At 53.5% G+C, this 21684-nt stretch overlaps 1 protein-coding gene across 2 annotated transcripts in view; it reads right to left on the bottom strand.

Moving 5' to 3' along the window:
* The window catches only part of ATP2A3 (ATPase sarcoplasmic/endoplasmic reticulum Ca2+ transporting 3), a 52200-nt gene that overhangs the window by 13446 nt on the left and 17070 nt on the right, over positions 1-21684 (bottom strand). For both annotated transcript variants that reach the window (XM_039562833.1, XM_039562834.1), the window contains exons 2-15: positions 19716-19733; positions 19199-19281; positions 17925-18029; positions 17062-17200; positions 14323-14403; positions 13845-13930; positions 12855-13319; positions 6938-7026; positions 4230-4332; positions 3889-4020; positions 2951-3076; positions 1651-1869; positions 858-1193; positions 548-768 (exon numbers count right to left, since the gene is read on the bottom strand). In XM_039562833.1, the coding sequence (XP_039418767.1) occupies positions 548-768; positions 858-1193; positions 1651-1869; positions 2951-3076; positions 3889-4020; positions 4230-4332; positions 6938-7026; positions 12855-13319; positions 13845-13930; positions 14323-14403; positions 17062-17200; positions 17925-18029; positions 19199-19281; positions 19716-19733 (2203 nt within the window). The remainder of the gene's footprint in view (positions 1-547; positions 769-857; positions 1194-1650; positions 1870-2950; positions 3077-3888; positions 4021-4229; positions 4333-6937; positions 7027-12854; positions 13320-13844; positions 13931-14322; positions 14404-17061; positions 17201-17924; positions 18030-19198; positions 19282-19715; positions 19734-21684) is intronic.

The following is a 21684-nucleotide window of genomic DNA, read 5'->3' as shown; positions in this document are numbered from 1 at the left end:
CCTGAAGATGAACGACAGCCCCTGATCGGGAACCTGAAGCCCAGCACTGAATTTTGCAGCTAAAATTTGTTCCTGTTGCAATTAAAATTTGCTTTGCAGTTGTAACCCAACAACCAACGTCCTCACAGCCACAAAGGTTCCCATTCCCAGCACAAACACCCATGCTGAAATGCAAGGGCAAAGGATGCCCAAGCGATCCCAAGGTTGTGCTGATGTTGCTGAGGACTGGGAGGGAGAGGCAGAGAGCTGTGACTGGGTGACAACAGCCTGTGCACAAACATCTGCACCCAGCTCAGGCACTCTCATGGCCTTAAATAGGCAACACTTTAACAGAATAGGTCCTGTGGACTGGCAGGATTGGAAAACTACAAAAAAAAAAATCTCCCTGCGCTTGGGGAATGAGACATGGTGCCTGGGATTACCAGTTTGGGCACTACATGCTGCCAGGGCCAGGAGACATGGACAGGTGTGCAGGTCACCTGTCCCAGGGGATGTGTCCCCACACTGCTGCTCCTGCAGTATGGTGCCTGGTGTGGGAGGCTCTCACCAAACGACCTCCCCGACATTGGAGGAGATGAGATAGCGGATGAACTGCTTCATGTTGTTGTAGATGGCTCTGCCCTCCTCGACGGCCGACACGATGGTGGAGAAGTTGTCGTCAGAGAGCACCATCTCAGCAGCTGACTTGGCAACAGCCGTGCCCGACCCCATGGCGATGCCAATCTCTGCCTTCTTCAGGGCTGGAGCGTCGTTGACGCCGTCACCTGTCTGCACGAAGCTGTGGTTAAGCGTGCAAGGGATTGGGCAGGGTGGGGAGGAAGGGACAGGGGGGTGGTGGGGTGTGCCTGAGGGCTCACCATGGCCGTGATCTCATTGAAGGACTGGAGGTACTCGACAATGCGGGACTTATGCGCCGGCTCCACACGGGCGAAGCACCGGGCCTCGCGGCACGCCTGGCGCTGCTCCTCGGGGGACAGCTCATCAAACTCCCGGCCCGTGTAGGCCTTGCCAGACACGTCCTCAGTCTCTGAGAAGATGCTGATCCGGCGGCAGATGGCCACCGCCGTGCCCTTGTTGTCGCCGGTGATCATGATGACGCGGATGCCGGCCTTGCGGCACATCTCGATGGAGGAGGTGACCTCCTTGCGGGGAGGGTCCAGCATCCCCACACAGCCCACAAAGGTCAGGTCGTTCTGGGTGGGAGGAACACACCCCAGACCAACATTAACCCCTTGGGATGCATCCACTTCCCCCCTGCTGTGACACCACCCTGGGCACAGGGATTTCCCTGGGGAGGAAACTTTCAGGAGGTTTCCTACCAACTGCCCCACGGATGCACTCTACAGCCCCAATCCAACAGGATGGTCCCATCCCCTCTGCTCCTCCTCACACCTTTTCTCTTTGCTCCCCTCCTCCCCATCCCTCACAATGGTCTCCAAGGCCCTCTCAGCTGTTACTCCACAGGAACACATCCTCAGTGAGATGGGGCTTGTTATCCTTCAGATTGGACCCTGAGGTTTGCAGAGGAGATGAGCCATTACACCGCCCACAGGGAAACCAGAGGGAAAATACTGCTGGGACAGCTGGGAGTGTGGGGGGAAACTTTGGGAATAAGGAAGAAAGCTCCTGGCCGAAGCTCCGGTGCCGTACCTCGTAGTGGACGAAGGCGGCGGAGTCGTGCAGCTGCATGGTCTCCCTGCGGACAGGCGAGTCATGGGTGGCCAGCGCCAGGCAGCGCAGGGTGTCGATGCCCATGCCCCAGTCCCGGATCCTGCCCAGGATCTTGTCCCGCACCGGGGCCGTCAGCGGGACCTTGGCAGGGCCCACGCGGACGTGGGTGCAGCGCTCGATGACGCTTTCCGGGGCACCCTGAGGAGGAGAGGAGGGCTCAGGGGCTGCACTGAAGCTGCAGGATGGGCATCTCTTGCCAGCACCGCAGGAAGTGCCAGAGGGAGGGAAGGCGCCAAGTTTGGGCAAAGGAGAAGGAAATCTCCCCAAAGTGCAGCGGGCACACGCCGGCCCTGCGGCTCGGGGCACTAGATGGCAGCCTCCGACCGAGCGCACCGGGATCGCGCACCGGGATCGCGCCCCGGAGCGCGCACCCGCACCAGGTCACCAAGAGCAGGATCTGCTGGAGAGGAGCTGACTCCTGCCAAACCTACGTATCTGCCCCAGATACTGCCGCCCCACAGATCCCCGCTCCGGCCTGGAGGGGATGAGGGCTGTAAATCTGTGTGAAAAAAATGTGGGATACTCAGCGGATGTTTGTGATGCCTTCTCAGTTCAGGAAAACATGTCCTTCAGCACCCCAGCATCTCACCCCAGCCCTTCTGGCCTAACAAAAGACCCTGACATTGCTCTTTAATATGCAACTTGCAATCCTTCTATTGCATCTCTTAAAAAGCTTGCCCAGGACCACAGATCCAGAGGCTTCAGAGGGTCCCAGCCTGACCTGGAGGGCAGAGTTCACCTACCCAGATCATCTCCCAGTGGGAACAACAACATACAAACCTTCTCAGAGTCAGCAGGGGGAAATTCCACCACATCTCTTCTCTCGGGAAGAAAATGCCCTATGAAACACTACTTTATTTCTGGTTACAGTGGAAAACTGGACATCATCCTTTGGGCATTACTGGCATCTGGAGGGTCCAAGCCTTTAATAAAGGCAAGTGCCCAAATTCTGCACAGGGGCAGCTCTCCCTTGCCCCAGCACCAGCACACTCAGCACCTTTTCCTCCCTTTAAATCATCTCATCCCCATTTTTTCCTAATCCATATGGCGAAGACTCACCTCCTGTCTGACCCCACCAGCCCACCTGCTGGACCCTGGATCCACAGGCAGATAGAGTGGGAGAGGAACTGCAGAGCATCATCACTGCCCCATGCAGCAAGGGCCAAGCCCTGCTGGGTGTGCAGAGGGGAGGAGGACCCTGCAGGTGCTTTGCCCCTACCTTGACAAACATCTTGCTGCCCGTGGAGTTGTTGCTGGGCCCGGTGGGAGTGCAGTACACGGACATGGACTTGCGGTCTCGGGAGAACTCGAGGGTGCACTCCTTCCTCATCAGCTGCTTGATCACCTGCAGGAGCAGTGCTGGGCTGAGCCTGGACGTGCCAGGGACACTGGTGCTCTCTGCCTTGGCTGACGGCCCTGCTGAGCCCCGGGGATGGGAGGAGAAAGGCAGCCACAGGAGCCAGGAAGGATGGGACAGGGCTAAAAGCTTACAAGCTTTCCATATCAGAAAGGAGTCAGGAGATTTATTACAACCTGCTCAGACCTATCCAGGGAAAAAATGCTGGAACAGAGAGCCCTTTGAGCAAGTAAAGATATTATAAGATCTAAAGCGGAGGAAATCCAGACCCAAATTAAAGTGTATTTTCACCCAGGAGGACAGGGAGACACTGGAGTAGGGGAATAGCCAGCACAAGATATTTTCATGTCAAAAACAGATATTTCCAAGCAGCAAGTGTCACTGCGGCAGGAAAGGCTCTGGGGAAGAGGGTTTGGTTCATGCTGGAGGGTGGCTGCTCAGTGCAAACTGGGCACCTAAAGATAACTCCAAATTTCCTCATGTGCAGCCAGAATTCGGGCTATCACTGAGAGGGTCTCTCCTGGCTGAGCAGGGACTGGACTGAGCTGGAGCCTCAGGAATCACCTGCTCCAAAGCTCCATGTAGGCTGGTCCTCAAGGCCCTGGGATCAGCCCCCCGGGGCCATTGCACCATCTGTTCCAAAACCAGCTCACCCTGAGAGCCCAGAAATCACATCCTTGTGCCAGATCAGTCCCTTGGATCATTGCAAGTGTTTATTGCCCAAGTACCAGACGTCCTAAATCCCTCCTCTCCCTCCAGTCCCCCAGTGCTGGAGTTCACAGGAGCTTCTCCCCACTCACCGAATTGCAGGCATTGGCTCTCTCCACCTTGGAGAGTTTGCTGAGGTCCGTGTTGAAGACGTTCATCTTCTCCACCAGGCACGTCAGGGCTGTTTCAGTGGCTTCCCCCACCTTCTCATAAACCTTTTTGGACTAGAGGGCAGGAAAAAAGAGCTTCAGCTTTAGAGCACATCCTCTACATGCTGCTGCCACCAAGGCTGCTGTCACCCACCACACCAGAGCATCCCCTTGGGATGAGCTGAAGCCAGGGAAGGGGATCCCAAGGGACAAACTCTACTGGCTTTGCCCCGAAGCACAGCAAGAGCCTCCCCCCACCCCACCCGGCCCTGGTGCCCCCTCACCTCGTTGTAGTCCAGCGAGGAGTCGTTGCAGAGGGCACAGATGGTGGCCAGCTCCACCAGCCCGTCGTACTGCCCGCACTGCACCGGCTGCTCGTCCTTCAGGCTGTGGGCAGAAAGCAACCCCAACAGCCTTACACCAGCTCACACCTTCAAATGCACTTAGCTCATCCTAAAGATCCCCTCTAGGGGGATATATAGTCTGTATATCACTCTTGTAAATGTGGGAGAAAGAGCCCAGTTAAAGCCCCAGTGCTGGCAATAAATCCTTGGGTTCACATTTTGTACTTTATGAAATGGGGCAGGACTAAATTGCAAATAAAATATCACAGGAGGCAAATGAATTCTGGAAGTGGCCCAGAATAAAGGGGGCTGCAGAGGAGTTCAAAGGAGCAAGCAGGGGCTGCTCACAGGCTGGTGATGAAGATGATGGGCCAGAAAAGGGGCAAAGAAATTCACGTTAACATCCACCTCCTCAGGGGTTTCCATTTGCTGGGAATCCAGAGGAGCTGTGGAACCAACAGCAAGTCCCTTCTCCTCCCTGTAATGCTGCTTCATGCTCCATAGGGAGCCCAAGGGAGCACTTAGGAGCAGCAGAGAACTTTCACAGCTGTACTGCTGTGACGGCTCCAAGCAAGCAGTGAACTGTGATCTTTGCTTCCTAAATAGCAGCTCTTTGCTACAGAAAGGAGCACAAATGTCCTGGAAAGGAGCAGCCCCGAACACTCCAGGCAAGCCAAATGCTTCTCCTCGCCTGGTGGTAGGAATGGCAGCAGCGGTTTTGAAGGGAAATAAAAAATTATCCTGGTTCCAGCAGAGGTAACTGCAGGTTAGAGCTGTATAAACCCAGCCGGTCATCTGCTTGCTGGAAAAATAATTTGTCAGGCATTTACTAGGATCAGCTTATTCCACTGTTGGTTCCCAATGGAAAGAACATTTTGGAGCCCTTGTTACAGCTCGGGAGCGGAAAACAGGGAGCAGCCAAGAAAATCTGAAAAATCTGTTTGCTGAGGGAGATGAAGCCGCACTGGGCTGTGAGTGGGAAGGGAGATCCACTGCTCCTGCCCAGAGATGCTGCCCAGCCCTGGGCTCATGGGAAGGGACAGAGGGTGGAGGAGGGAGCTGTGGACACTCTGGATGGGTTTCAGTGTTTGGGAAGGTGGAAATACCAGGCATGGCTTTGCAGCATGTGATCCCCGGCATATTGCTGGGAAGGGATGGGAGGATACGGCCCCATCGTCAGCGGTCCCTGCATGCAGCCAGGTGAGACCCATGTGCTGGGAAAAACACCAGCAAAGGCACTGCTGGCTGGGTGCTGTGTGAGCAAACCCAAGATCCAGCATGAAATATCCCCCTGTCAAGGCCAGGCTAAAGCAAACAAGCATTTCAGTCCCACCAGCCCTGGGGGAAAGGCGAGTTCTCTCCGTGACACCTCAGTGAGCCCACACATCCCCCTCGAGACACAATACAGGCACAGGGCTAAAGCAAAACTCAAGAGCAACACAAATTGTTGCAGACCAACACAGTGGCCCTGAATGCAGTGCCCAGAGGAAAGGGGACTCTGAGCAGACACAACTTCAGCCCCCCAGTCCTCCTCAATTTTAATTGAAAAGCACTGATTGACACCAGCTTATGACCTGGCTCAGTTTTTAATGGAGATTCCCAGCCAAGGACCAAATTGGCTCTATAAATATTCATGAAATTAAGTCTGAGGCCAGGATGAATTACAGCTGCTCCACGGATAAGCAGAAGGGACCATGGTGACGAACGTGTCTGGGATCACAGAACAAAGCAAAGGAGAGCAGAGAGTGCTCCCACCACCAGCTGAGCTTCTCATCTGCCTTCTTCCCAGACTTTGCCACACTGGGGGCCACCATCTCCTTCCAAAGGAACAGGAATAAATAAATACAACAGCAGAAAACCCCATGTGTGTGATAACACTTCAGGGAAAATCCCCCAGCTTCCACTCCCTGCCCTCAGCTGCAGCTCTGCAAAGCCCGTGTCTGCCCTGAGACACACCCTGCCATCAGCAGGATCGTGCCCTGGGCACACCAGCATGGGAGCCATCCCTGCCGTGGACACAGAGCTCGGGGAGCACTTTCCTGGTGGGGTTTCAGCCATTTGCAAGTCCTCTTGATCACTGCTGGTGGCTCCTGGACAAGCTGCCAGCCCCGCATTCTGCTCGGGGCAAGGGCAACAGCTGCCAGTCAACACCCAAACTGTGCAGGCTCCAGAAATTTGGAGAGTCATCGACTACTGCAAAAAGCCTCATTCATCACCATTCCCACATTTGCCATCTTCTCTGGTTCACAGGTGGCCTTGTTTTACTGGGATTGCTAACGAAGGGAGAGCCAAGCGTGTGGGAGCCCCTCTGCTGAGCAGTGGGAAGGCAGAGCCAGGGTGAGCACCACCCAAATCAAGTGGGGCAGGAGCTGGATGTGAGGGACAGTGACACAACTGCCCTGGTCCCCACGACCAGCAGAGTACAGTCAATCACCCAACACTTGCAAGCCCAGCGTGGCCAAAAGACAGTGCACAGCGGGTGTCCCCATGGACAGGGTTGCAACCAGCCTCAGAAAACCCTCCTTTCTCCCCAGCTCATGGGGACCCCCGGCCGTGGCCATGAACCCGACCCTCCCACCTTCCCCCAGCTGTGCTGCCAGCCCAGGGCCACCCTGTGTCCCTGTGAAGGGGGCGGGACCCTCACTCACATCTGTCCCTCTGGGGCGTAGGTGGAGCCGGTGATGCTGAACTCGTGCAGGCTGCACTGGGTGCCCTCCACCTTCTCCATGATGAACATCTGCCAGGGGGAGAGGTGGAAACGAGCATTAGACAGCAAATTTTTGGTACAACCCTCGTGCCCAGCATCTGGTACTGTCCCAGTGATAGCCCTGCTGGCACCAGGCTCAGCCCCCTCCCTGCTCAACCACCACTCCTGGCTGTCCCCAAACCCTTCCAGCTCTCCCCTGCCTTATTCATGTTCACCTCCTCCAGCTCTTTCTTTCCCTAGGGGAGGAGAGACACCGAGCCTGTTCCTAAGAAGGTGCCTCTGTTTTTCTTGGAGCAGAGAAGGAGCTGGGTCAAGGCTTCCACTCCTGCCCTGGCTGCCCTGGAAAGCCTCTGAAGGGCAGGATCCGAGCAGCTGCCTCTGCCACCCCTTCCCAGCTAGCTCAGGCACCAGCCTTGTGCCTTACTGGGATCACAGCTCAGCTCATTAATAAAGCCCCAGTGAGCCATTAAAGTCCCCCACACTCTATTTTTAGTGATTTTTGCCTTTCAAAATCCTTCTAGATTCTCTTTTGCTGCTATAATGAGATGAATCCCTCAAATTCTAAAATAAAATAAAAATTCCCCTCTCCGTAAGCTCTCCCAGCCTCCCCTTGTCCCCTCCCAGCATAGCCCACCTTTGAGGGCAGCATCCCCTAGGAACAAGAGCAGGGCCTGACCCCAGCCAAGGAGACAGTTCAGAGATGCTCATTTCTGCTTACTTGTTATTTATGACCCATACTGAAGCCAAAAAGCAACATAATAAATAAATAAGTAAATAAAGAAATAAATAATATTTGTTTGACAAATGCCTTTTCCTGGCTGCAGGGAGAAGCCAGGATGGAATTTGGCTGCAGGGAAGTGCTGCTCTCCTCAGCTCCATGAACTTGCTGAGTGCCTCCAGAAAGCAGGTGCAGGGAAAACTGTCCCCCTCCAACCTGTCTCAAAATAATTGTTTTTTCTCTATTTATTTTCCTCTGGTTATTTGAGTTGTTTCCCAGGAGAGGGAAGCAACAGATGCTGGAGAAATCAGGAGGCATCACTCAGCACCAGAGATGCAACAGCTCCGGGTACCACCCACTTCTCTGCCTTCCACGTTTCCTCTGGCAACAAACAGAGGTTAATTTGCTGTTGTTATTAATTACTGTTAATAATACAAGGAAACCTCGTCAGTGCAGCCACGTTGGCAGGTGTGAGCCTGCCCCACACAGAAGGTGTCCCAAGGTATGAGCTTAGGGCCAAGCCAGGCAATAAAGGGCACGTTCAGGGAAGCACACTCACGGCATGTCTAGCACCAGGACACCTCGGTGGGTTTTCTCACCTCCCTATTTTACAGGTTTAGGCAAATCAAAGGAGCAGGTTCAAAGCATACACCTCCTATGTGAGTAATTCTCAGCCCAAAACAACCTTGCCATGGCTTCCCAGCTTCCCAGCTATTTGCAGATATCCTGTTTATTGGGCTAATGCCCTCAGCTCCTTTCCCAGGGCCCATCCTGGAGGCCCATCAGCATTCCTGACAGGTTTTGAAGAAAGTAATGAGCCAAATGGCTGCAGAAGGGCTCCTCTGGGAGTCACTGGGCTCCTCTGGCAGTGGGTGTAAACTCAATAAAGAAACCAAACACATCCTATCTCCTTTGGTGACAACACCCCTAGAGACAGACCCAGAACATGAGGTGAGGCACCCAGTCTGAGACAACATCAAAGGCTAAGCACCCTTCATCTCTTTTTGAGACATCCAATGCCATCGGCCTTCCAGAGAGCCAAATTCTCCCAGCCTCTTCAGAAAATAGACTCCTGAAACACCAACCAGACTCATTTATTAAAAAAGCTGAACGCACCCACCCCAGCCACTGATGGTTTTGCCTGATATGGGTCTGTTTGTTTTCAAATGCTCATGGCTACAAAACAATTATTACTTTCACAATAGCATCCTTCTTATTAAAAAAGGGAAAAGGGAAATAAAAAAAAACATTCCAAGCCCTTTATTTTTCCATGCCTTTTAAAAAAAGGTGCTACATAACCCACAGCAACCAGAGGTTATATCAAATTTCCTGCTGCTCCCAGCTTGCGTGACTGGCCGAGCATGGGGGTGGCCGGGGCACTGCAGAGGGGTTTGCAGGGCTTCGGTGTGATCAGAGAATCACTGAATGATTTGGGTTGGAAGGGACCTTAAAGCTCATCTTGTTCCACCCCCTGCCCTGCGCAGGAACACCTTGCACTGTCCCAGGCTGCTCCAAGCCCTGACCAATCTTGGACACTGCCAGGGATGGGGCAGCCACGGCTCCTCTGGGCACACTGTGCCAGCCCCTCACCACCCTCAGAGGGAAGAATTTCTTCCTCATATCTAATCTAAATCTCTCCTCCTTCAGTGTGAGGCCATTCCCCCTTGTCCTGTTGCCCCAAGGCCTTGTCCAAAGTCCCTCTCCAGTTCTGTTGAAGCTCCTTTAGGCACTGGAAGGGGCTCTGGGGTCTTCCCGGAGCCTTCTCTCCTCCAGGCTGAGCAACCCCAGCTCTCTCAGCCTGTCGATGTCTCGGCAGATTTCCAGGCTGAGAAATGGGCAGGTTTGTGGGCAGTGGAAAGAGTCCAGAGGAAACAGCTGTGTCTTAAGCAGTTAAGAGCAGAGGTAAAGTTTCAATCACAAAAATAATATAAAAAATATCAGGAGCAATAGAAGGAGGTGGGAATGCTGCAGGGATGCAGCTCAGGTGGGGGCTGCTGACAAGTCAGGCTCACAGAGGGGCTGCCCAACCTCTTGTACTGCACAGTGAACAGCAGCTCCAGCACCCAGCCAGGGGAACGCAGCCAGCAGCACCCCAGGGCTCCCCCCTACCCTGACCCTTTTAAAGCCATGCCAGTGACTTGGGGTTTTAGTGCAACAGAGAGGCTGGAAGGAAAATGTTACTACATGCTCATGAAGAGTGCAGCCTTCTCCCAAAGGGTTGCAGCATCACTCCTCCTCCCATGTCCCATTGATCCTGCCTGGCCCTGGTGCTGTATTACGGCTGGATGCTGCTGGTGAGTATTTGTAGGGAGCAAAGGGCACTCGTGGATGCACCATCCCTGGAGCAGCACATGGCAGCAGCTGTGGGCTCATGGGGAAGACAAGCGTGAAGGATTCATCTCCACTACTCCGTATTTTCTGTAGTGTCTTTAAAGGAACTACTCATCGAGAGGCAGACAAGGCAGGATTGCTGTCTGGAATTGTAAGAGCTGTAATCATCAGTCACTGTTCCATCAATCAACCCATGGATCAGTATCATTTTCCTCCTGCACTGGAAGCTGCCCCAGCCAACAGGCACCCACTGGCAACTGGCACAGCCCCTGGGGACCCCCAGCCAGGTCTCCCAGTAATCAGTGACAGGTTTAGACAGACAACAGTGCTGAGGCAAACAGTGTCCTGGAGACTGCAAAGCAAACATTGCCAGCACAACTCCTGGGACCAAGAGTTTGCACGTCCAGGCTTTGCTACAAGCTTTGTAGAAAATAAACCCCTTTCTGCTCCTGTTCCCCAAAACACCAGCAGCCATCTCAAGGACAGCCAAATATCACCAACCACCTCCTCCTCCCAGACACGGGGTGCCAGCATCTTTTCCCCCCCAAGCCCACATCTCCACTTTGGGTCCTGACTTTCAAATGCCACCTTCCTGGAAAGTGAAGGTAGGATGCATAAAAGGGTGCTGCAAGTTTTAGGAGAGTGATTTAAACGTGAGAGCAGAGAGAGCAGTGATGCTTCTATGTCCCTTCTCCTCCTGCCAGGCTCCCATTGCTCCATGGTTATTTAATGGTTGGGAGAAGGCTGTTCCTGGTTCCTCCATGCCCTGGGCTGGGGGAGATGGTGATCTCAGAGAGCCCCAGCTGACCATACAGTGACACGAACCACAGGTTTACTCTGATTTACCAAGTGGGTTTGTGGCTTTGTTACTGTAACCTTGGGTGGACTTGAGGTAAGAGCAAAAGCACCGAAGTCTCGGCCATCCTGGGTGGACAAGGTCCCCAGCACGAAGCACCTCATTTTGGGGGGCTTTGGGGGGCACAGCTCCACCCCTGCTGACCACCTGGGGTCGATGTGTGTCCTGCTGTGCTGACCCAGACACCACCCTGGCCACGAGAGCCCAGCACTGGGTGGGACCCAGAGACACGGCACAGCCCTTAAAAACCCAGCTGAGGGTTTGAAACCAGACCTGAAGCCCTCCAAGAGCCACTTCACAGCTTGACAGACCCGATGCCAGCAGTGAGACAGTGAGCAGGCCCCGCTCAGCAGCACGCCCTGCAGCCGAGCAGCTGTGCTCACCCAATTAATGGGCAAGTTAATGAAATCACACTCAATTAATACATTTTCCCAGGTTATTGATAGGCTTGTCTGGCTGTTTGCTCCCATGGCTGAGCTGGCTGTTTGGCACAGGAGCATGTCCCAGACACGCCTACGGCTGCCCAGCACAAATATTGACGCTCCTGCCGCTCACAGGGCCCCGTCCTGGCCACGTCAGCACGGGAATCCCTGTCCATTAAACATTAACACCCCTGCCTGTGCGTCCTGGCACCAGCCCTGCTCCCAGTATCGTGCCCTGGGAGCCAGGATCCAGCCAAGTGAATAAACAGATATTGGAATGGGGTTGTGGGGAGATGGGCTGGAGGATACTTTGACTTTTTAACTGAATTTTTTTTTTTTTTGCGAAGTTGCTGAGTTCATTCTGCAAATGACAATTGATGCCAAAACCCTTGTATACCACTGCCCCACTGTGTCGCTCTCCCTGCCTCAGTATCACCATCCTGGCTCTCCTGACTGTGCCACACTGCAGGGGATGGTGGCACTTCTTTCCAAGTTCAAGGAACAGACCTTCCAGTAGGAAGTGGTTTGGAAAGGCATGGTCACTCCTCCTTCTCCTCCTGCAACGTGCAGAGCTCAGGAGACCCCAAGCACTGGGGTCACCCTGTCCTTGTTTTGCTGCATCACTGGCTCTGAAAATGGGCTGGTGGGAACCTCCTCCTCATGCGAGACACGGGCACTTTGGTCCTGCTTTGTTCAGGCCCTGTCTTGTTCTGTATCATTTACAGGGCAGAAATACCAGACATTTCCAGTCATCTGCAGTTTGTGCTGAGCTAACCAGTGGCCAAAGCCTGTGGCCAGTTTGCAGCACTGTCCCAGCTTCCCACCACCCTATCTGTGTGTCAGAGAGGAGGGACGTTGGCCAGGTCCTTTTTTTCCCACAGCAACACATTTTCCAAGGTTCTCCTATAAAACAACACGCCAAAGCCATGTAAAAAGCTTTCCCAACACTCATGGATTAATGGGGAAACTGAGAAGTACTCAGCTGGTCCAGGCTTTCCTAACAAATCACCTCTCCACATGGCCAGGCTTGTGGGAGCAAAACTCTCTGGTAGATGAGGAACATTCAAACTCTTCACCAAACCACCCCAGGGCTCCCTCCATCAGAAATGCTTTTCACGGGTCCAGGATTTCTCACTGGTTTGGTTAAAAACAGGGGGGAAAGAGCAAGAGAGCAGAGGAGGCTGATTGCATCAGCATTTCCAGGAGCTCTATATCAATGTCACATCCCAGCAGGAAGAAACATCCCCTGGAAAGTGACCCCTGAAACGAGACTGCAACACAGCACCTCCACAATGGTGTGCTGATAAAAGTGAGTTTTCTAATTACCCCCAAGCCAAGAGAAGCCCTGATCCTTATTGACCCTGTCCAGGGGAACCTCGGGGCTTCCTATAACCCCTCTTCCCTGCTCACACCCCCACATTCCTAACATGACACAACTGTGGTGAGGACACACAGAGCCCAGCACCACAGGATGGGGTGCTCTTAAGCATCCCCCTTGCACCTCCAGACCCCAAGCCCAGCCGGCTCTCACCCGGCACACGGACATCTGGTTGGTGGTGAGGGTGCCGGTCTTGTCGGAGCAGATGACGGAGGTGCAGCCCAGGGTCTCCACTGAGGGCAGGCTCCGGACGATGGCGTTTTTCTTGGCCATGCGGCGCGTGCCCAGGGCCAGGCAGGTGGTGATGACGGCCGGGAGGCCCTCGGGAATGGCAGCCACCGCCAGCGCCACCGAAATCTTGAAATAGTAAATGGCCCCCCGAAACCAGGAGCCGCCGTGCACGGGGTCGCTGAAGTGGCTGATGTTGATGACCCAGACGGCGATGCACACCAGGAAGATCACTTTGGAGAGCTGCTGGCTGAACTCATCCAGCTTCTGCTGCAAGGGGGTCTTCTCAGGCTCGGTCTCCACCATCTGGTTTCGGATCTTTCCGATCTCAGTGTACACCCCTGTTGCAATAACGATCCCTACGGCCTTCCCAGCTGCAATGTTGGTGCCCTGGGAGGGGAGGAAAGGGGCAGAGTGGATATGTGGGCATGAAACCTCTTGGTTTGAGCAGGGAAATGGATTGCTTGTTGTGAAAGGAGAACATGAGATCTTGGTTAAGAGGAAAATGGGACATCCTGGGTTTTTATATAAACCCACCCTAAGGAGCAGGAGAGCCCTTCCTGAGAGCTGTAACCCCTTGAGGACTTGACTTCTGCCTGAAAAGAGCATGAGAAAGGAGGAAACCCAAATTTGCAACAGCTCCGGGCTCAACCACAAACCTCTTCCCCATCCATAATGCATTCAACATGATGGAAAAAAAAGTGCTCTGAGATTGCCCAAGGTATTTAAAGGCCTTATGTGCCACAGCCCAAATGAAATCCAAATGAAGCAGGTTCTTATTTTTATGGATTTGGAGCTCTTTTTTATGGATTCAGGTCATGCACTCCCTTTCTTTGCTCAGAGATCTCCCACATCCGCCAGCCTCTGCACTTTGGAAAACCACAGGAGAGGTGGAGACAGGTGGAAGGGACTTACGGAGAAAAGCATGTTCTTCTTGTCCTGGTTGACAGCCCGGGGATCAGGGATGGGGTCAGCATGTTTGATCACCGACACAGACTCCCCTGCCAAGACAAGAGGGGAGAGATGGACCACCCATGTTCCCTCTCCAGCCTCAGCTTATTACTGTCCCTGCATCACACACCCCACAGTGCTCTAGAGCAGCACTTTGCCACTAAACTATCCAAACCAAACATCCACCATGGAGATGTCAAACCCCACATGTCACACAGGAAAGCCTCAGGCTTGTGTTCTGCAGGAGGGATACCCAAGCACCGGACACATCTCACCTATTCTGTGACTTTGAGGACCTGGGAAGATCCAAGCATCATCTAAATCTTGCTCTCCCACCCATTTCCCACCCCAGCAAAGCACTTATCCTGGCATCAGTTCCAAAATTTGCCTCCATGAAGATGGCAGAAGGAAGCTGCCCCTGCTCCGTGAGGCCCACACGCACCTGTGAGGATGGACTGGTCGACCCGCAGGGTGGTGGAGCGGATCTCTATGATCCGGATGTCTGCTGGCACCTTGTCACCAACTGCAACGACAAGAGCAGAGCAGCTCTGTCAGGGGGGGACTGGCAGCGCCCAACACCCCAAGCTGACACCAGCCATGTGCAGATGCACAGCAGCACCCAGCCTGGAGCAATGAGGGGTCCAGCCCCTGGCAAAGAGCCCTGCACTGGGATACCTCATTTCTGCATGTAAAGCTTTGTTAAAGCTTCATTTTGTCTGTCTATAATTTACAAGTCTGCCCCCAGCCAAACCCTGGTGGTGCCCTTCCTGCTGTGCTCATCCCCTTCCCCACCATGTCCCTGTCTCTCCTCTTCCCTGCAAACTCCCTCTGCACCCCCATCTTGCCTCTTTCCTGCAAGAAAAACCACAACATCCCCACGTTGGAGCAGTCCAAGCTTCCTAATGCCCATCTTGACCCTGCTTCAGGTTTCTCTGGGCTGACTGGAGGCTGTTGACAGTGGAAAAATCTTCTGTGTCCAAGACAAACAACCATCCCTGGCTCTCCTGGTATGGCACAGTGGGCACAGGTGAAAGCTGCCCATCCACTGCCAGCCACTCAACACCACCCTCCAAGGCACTAGGGCTTCTTTAAAAAAAAACATTTAAAGCTGCTTTTCCTGCTGGGTTTCTTCCTCCTGGCTCTTCCTCCTGCTCCCTTATCAGCTGGACACAACCACGCTCCGACGCTTCGGAAATATTGAGGCCGAGGGAGCCCTGGCTCCCAGCCCTTCCCAGCCCTTACACAACACTGCTGGCCTGGCTGCTAACGATGCTCTCAAATCCCAGACTGTAATGAGGGCTTCCTCCCAGGGCTCATAAACCCCCCCAGCGCAGTGGGAGGGGGCTGGCGCCGCTCCACCACCCAGCCAGTTATTCCAGCTGCAGATCCCAGCACTCCAGGATGCAGCAGCAATATCTGCCATCCAGCCAGACCTCCCCTGCTCCCTGTCACACCTGTCTGGGGGACATTGAGCTGGGGGGTGCCAGCACAGACCTCCCCAAAACATCCACTTCATGCACAGACTCAGACTCTGCGTCTGTTCAAGGGGGCTGGAGCATCTTAGAGGGAGCAAAGAGCTCCTCGTCCCCCGGGAAAGGCAGGAGGGCTTGCAAACATGAGCTAAACCTGCACAGAAAGACTCTTGCAGCAACCAGGGACAGAAAGAGCCCTGGTGCCACAGGGGTGGCACTTGCTCCAGGGTACACAGTGCCTTATTATCCCACGGCACAGGACAGACCTGGCCCCGCCATTAGCCAGGTACTGAACACGTGCTGATTCCCCCAGCACCAAAGTCTGCCAAGGGAAAGAGAGGAAAACAGGAGGACACTGCCCGAGCACCACAGGGGTCACAGCAACTGCTGGAGCTCCAGAAGAGATGCTCTGCCTGCACTTTTTGGGAAAGGCAAAAGCTGCCTGCACCAGGACTCACCTCCACGACCTTGTCACAAACGGGCAAAACTCAGCTGGGTTTAAGCAGCCTGCCAACTTCCAACCACCCTCCCTCCTTGCCTCAGTGCAACAGGTTTCCTGCTCCCTGCTGCCAAATTTATTGCATTTGCACATGCAAACAGCAGCTAGTCCCTCCTGCCTGTGTTGTCACACTGTCCCCAGGGCATCACCTGGATGTCCACTGCAGGTTCAAAGCTTTTCCTCCTGGTGTGCTTTCCTACCAGGTGCCTGACAGCACCCTCACCACTTTCCATAAGCTCCTAAACCCACAATTTGCTAATAATTTGCAAACCCGTCCAGAGAGCTCAGCTCTTTCCATTCCAGTCGCAATGCTGATTGTGCCATTAAAAAGTAATATTGGGCTGCTGATGGGCAGGCAGTATGTACTCGATTTGGGGAAAGATGGCAGAATTTTATTAATAATTCATTAATTTAATTAAAGGCCAGGTCAGCAGCCGGACTGCATTGTCAGAGCTGGTTTGGGAGCGCCGCCAGCTTGCCCAGCTGAGGATCTGGCTGGCTTGATCCTCCCTGCATTATTTTTATGTTCATCTTCCAGCTGAAGCCCAACTGGAAGACATAAATAACAACGAGCTGGCTGGGCACGGGAGGGATTGCAGCATGTTTCCACCAGCAGGGCCACAAGGAGGAAAGGAGAGGATTAGTTTTGTGGCTCTGGGGGTTTATGGCATCATTTAAGGAGCAAACAAAATGGAATAATTGGAATGCATCCTCCTCAGCTCTGCTGGGGCAGGCAGCAGACCCCCAGGCATGCTCTGCTGAATGCACAGCCCCAACAGAAGGGCTGGGGGGTAAAACTCACCCAGAGGCAAAAGCACCCTGCAGCTGGTCCCCTCTGGCTCTCACCCTCCCTGGATAACCAGCCGCAATTCCCAGGGAAGCCTTCCCACACAGGCTGCCTGCAGCAGCACCCAGCACCGGCCCTTCACCCACGCCTCATCCAGGGATGCGCGTGGGAGAGCCACTTCCAGAGAGAGGGAATCTTGGTGAAAGTTAAAAGTTCTTCTAGTTCTTCCAGAAAAAGAGGAAACCCTCCCGAGACACAGAACCTGCCTCAGAAATGGATACTTTTTTCTCTTTTCTGCTGTTGTTCTCTACTGCCTGATGCTCACGTGAAGCCTTGGCAGGGTGAAGAGCCACAGCTTTGGGGGACCCCCAGCCAGTTCCACCTCCCCATCCGACCCCATGCCCTGGGGTGATGGCACCCTACCTGCCACCTCCACGATGTCCCCCGGGACGATGTCGCGGGCGCGGATGCGCTGCACCCCGCTGCGGTCAGCGCGAATCACCTTCCCCATCTCGGGCTCGTACTCCTTCAAGGCCTCGATGGCACTCTCAGCATTTCTCTCCTGCAAGCAGACAGGAGCAGAGCTGCTGGTGCTGGAGCTGCTGGTGCCAGCAGGCTCCTTCCCCACCCGCTGCAAAGACGGGAAAACCCAAACCCCGGCCCTGGCTTCGGAATCCATTGACACCATGGATGGAACAAGCAGCACGTCTTCTTCAGTGTCTGCAAAACGATTCCTGCTGGTTTAAACCACACCAGATCCTGGACATTGCCTGGACCTTTGGGGATGATCATCTTTGGGAAGCAGCATGTCCCAACCAACTGTATTTTTCCCCACCCAGCAACCCCACCTGAAGCTGCAGATAAATAAATGGCCTGATAATGAATAGATACAAAAGAGGAGCATCACTGGCTGAGGTGTTTACTCATCCCCCAGGAGGGGCAGAGTGAGGAGAGGGACAGCAGCCACTGTGGCTGTCTGGTAGACAGGGCAAAGAGCTTCCCTTGGAAAATGCATTTGGCCCTGGCCAGGAGACAAGCAGTTTTTGCCTGTATAACTACAAAATAAGCTCCAACCTGCAAAAATTGCCAAAGAAGGACTGAAGGAATGAGCCAAGAGGCAGCCAGCAACTGAACATCTGTGCAGGGGCATGGGGAAGCACAGCCAACATGAAAATTGAACCTTTGGGAAATGAGTTACCAAGGGCATGAAGCAACCAGGCCTTAAGATGAAGGATCTCAGCCACGTGGAGCAGAGAGCCCAGGGGCAGGCGGGGGCTGTGCCTTACCTGCCACACACCCACCACAGCGTTGGCAATCAGGATCATGATAATGACAATGGGCTCCACAAACGCCGTCGTGGTCTCCTCTCCTTCTTCAAACCAGGCCAGGATCTGGTGGCAAGAGAAAAGAAGGAGCACAGTGTGGTTCAAACAAGAGCAACAACATTTTAAAAAGAATGATGGGAACAAGAGCCAAACAACAGGTGGTGTTTGCTGGAGAGAAAACAACCTGGAGGTGGCCAGAGCCACATGGCTTGGTCCAAGAGTGGAACTGCCATACCCCACTGCTGGAGCCTCCACTCCTCTGCTGGGATAACCTAATGCATTGAACAAGTGGGGCTGGAGCAAACAGCCATGCAATGCCTGGATGAGTGTTTGCACCAGGAAAGCCTCTCTATTTGTGTTTAGTGCACCTGTGGGGAGACCATGGCCATGAGCTGATGAGTGGGGAGACCAGGCAGCACTGCAGCCCCTCCCAGGCAGCAGGCCAGTGATGCACCACGAGTAATCAGTGCAGTAAGAGCAGCTCTGCAGAGCAGGGACTGACCTTGTGGCTTCTACCACCCTGAGCCCCCTCTCCATCCCACAAAGGCCTCATACCATAGTACGAATGAAGCAAACACACAGATATTTCCACTCCATTTAACTGCTCATCGACCTGTGCTGTGTCAACACAGCAACACCCCTCTGCTCTGTCACAGAGGCACAAGGACCTCTGGCACAGGGCTTCACACCTGCTTTACCTGCATTCACTTCATTGCGTGTTGTTTTGGGAATGTACTAAACCCCACAAGGGACCAGCTTTCCCCCTTATCTACCCATGAATCACATCCAAAAGGAAGAGACAGGAGTCTCAGCTTTGCCATCCCTGCCAAACACACTGACTACACTCTAAAAAATCAATCATTCTCCAGCAGCTTGATGGGAAACCTCCTCACGCAGAGTTGCTCCCAAGGCAGACTGTGGGCAAAGCTGAACTGACAGTTCAGCACTGGGGCACTGCAAACCAGGCTCAAATCATCAGCCTGGAACAGCCCCCTGTAAACAGAAAGCAGCCCAGGGAGTTGTTTGATATCACTTTTGGATGGATCAGCATTACTAGAAAATCCTCCAATCCCATCTTTAAGCAGATGCAGTGATATTGCCATTATGCCCTAGAAACCACTGCTCTGCTGCTGCATCTCCTTCGTCCCACAGGCACCTGCCCACCTTTCCTCTTTGGATGTCACCTGAGGCCATATGTGCCCCAGAAGGTGCCACCCCAAGCTCCAGGTACTTACAAAGGACAGAAAAGCTGCCATCAAAAGGATGCGGACGAGTAGGTCTTCAAACTGCTCCAGTACCAACTCCCAGAGGGACTTCCCTGGTGGGAAAACATGAAGCCAAGCACAGTCAGTGCTCAAAAAAATCCCAGAGGACAGGTAATTTAGACCACTGAGGCCCTAAGACCCACAGAATCCCATCCCTGCTTGCTTCAGGGCTGCTCCAGTGCCCCTTGGCCATGGGCACTGGTGAGGACATGCAGCATTGCCATGGGGGGTTCTCTCTAAAATGAAATGCTTTCATTTGTGGCACTTCCCTGCTTTTACTGGCTCTGTTTTTAACTACTGGAATCAAATCCTCTGTGTTTCTATTCACAGAGGTAGCCTCCCCATCACAGGGAAGCTCTGCTGTCAGCCCAGCTTTCTCTGGGATTAAAACCAAGATTAAAAGACCCCAAAGATTCCCTCTTCCTTGTCCCCAGCACACTCCGCCCAGACTCAAGGCATGTACTGCCACCTCCAGCCCACGACTTACCTTCTTCTGCAGGGAGTTCTGTGGGTTTTCATCAGCAGCCCAAGGAGTGCAATACAGCAAAAAATGATAAAAATAAGAAGATAATTAGTGATTTGGACCCAAACTAGCAATCCCTTCCTTTATGCCCAGCAGTTCACTCAGTACCCCAAAATGCAAATTTTTCTGCACATATTCCCACATCAAGGCAGCTTGTCCTCAAACTTCTCAGTCTAACACCAAGTAAGCAGCCCTGGAAACATCACTTCCCTGCTGCAAGTGGCTCCGGCAGCATTTATTCCTACACTCAGCCTGCCTAAAAAAATACTCCTCAGGAGCTGCCCTCTCCAAATCCAAGACACAGAAGTCCAACCATCCCATAAAATGCCCTGCCAGAAACCCAGTACAGCCCTACTGGGGACTGTAACTTTCAGACCACGTTTCCTGTTAATCTGTTGTACTTTACAGCCTGCAACACTCTAGGAAACAAATCCAAAGCCAACGCTCAGCTGCTCCAAGCTGTCCTCCTGAACCCACCCCAGTGGGAGCAGAGCCTCCATCCACACTGCTCCCAACCAAACCCAAGCCCAGTCACCTGCAGAACCTGAGAGAAACCCAAGGGCTCCCAAACACCCATCACAGCTTCCCCAGGATTCCCACATCCCCAGGAGGTGACCGCTACCTTCGCATGCACCGACGGGTCCTGCTGGACAATGCACAAACCCTGGTACCCTGCAAGGGAGTCCTCCTGCTCCTGGGCAGCAAGGGATGTGCTGGCCCTGCTGTGGGCAAGCTGGGTCCAGGACTGTAAGGTCCTGCACCCTGGGAGGGCTCAGGAGTGACCCCCCCTGATTCTGGTGGCTCATGGGTGCTTGTCTCCATTTGCACCCATTAGAATCCCAGAGCAGTTTAGGTTGAAGAGGACCTCAAAAACCATCTTGTTCCACCCCCTGCCACGGGCAGGGACACCGTCCCCTGTCCCAGGTTGCTCCAAGCCCCGTCCAGCCTGGTCTTGAAAAATTCCAGGGATGGGGCAGCCACAACTTCTCGGGGCAACCTGTGCCAGCCCCTCACCACCCTCACAGGGAAGAATTTCTTCCAAATGTCCCATCCATCCCTGCCCTCTAGCAGTGGGAAGCCATTCCTCTTGTCCTGTCACTCCATCCCTTGTCCAAAGCCCCTCTCCAGCTCTCTTGCAACCCTTTTAGGCACTGGAAGGGACTCTAAGGTCTCCCCAGAGCCTTCTCCTCTCCCCAGATCTCTCAGCGTATTTCTGCACCCCATGGGGGTGACAAGAGACAGGTGGCAACTCTGGGTTAATGGTTGGACTCAATGAATTTAGAGGTTTTTTCCACCCTTAACAATTCTATGATAAAACAAGATGTTTCTCCAACTCCTTGTGCTTCTGGGAGGGAATAAGGGACCAGATGAGTCCACGAGGAATCAGCCCGAGGCAGACACTGATGCCCCACCACCGTGGCTGTCTCCAAACACCCCCAGCGTGGAGCCCTAAGCGAGAGCAGGAAGTGAAACCTGCTCATCTGTTTTCCATCACCTATTTTCATTCAGAGGAATGAAAAAAAACCCAAACCAAACCCACCTTCACTAAACCAACTGGTGAAAACAAGAAGCCTGAATGTGTTCATGCTTCAAACTGTACCAGCTCCTCAGTGCTCACAGACACACCCAATACAAGTTGTTTTAAACCCACATTCCCCCTGGGTCAGGCTACTCTGATCCCCTGCCCCTGTGAGACACAGACCAGGACATAATACCTATAATTATTTTTATAGCCAAAAAAAAAAAATTAATCTTGGAGGACATTTCAAATCGCTCTACAGAGTGTGTCAGAGCAAAGTGGCTCTTGTCCTCTCACAGCCAGCTCCTCTCCACCCCCAGCTTCCTCTCCCCAACCCAGAGAGCCTCCAAAATTAAAAGTAGAAGAGATCTGCTGCTGCTATTTCCGTCCAGACTCCACTTTTAAGGGTGCAAG

The sequence above is a fragment of the Corvus cornix genome, chromosome 19 (genome assembly GCF_000738735.6).
Source record: "Corvus cornix cornix isolate S_Up_H32 chromosome 19, ASM73873v5, whole genome shotgun sequence".
Taxonomy (NCBI): Eukaryota; Metazoa; Chordata; class Aves; order Passeriformes; family Corvidae; genus Corvus; species Corvus cornix.
The sequence above is the reverse complement of the archived record's forward strand: the minus strand, read 5'-3'. Positions and strand labels throughout refer to the sequence as shown.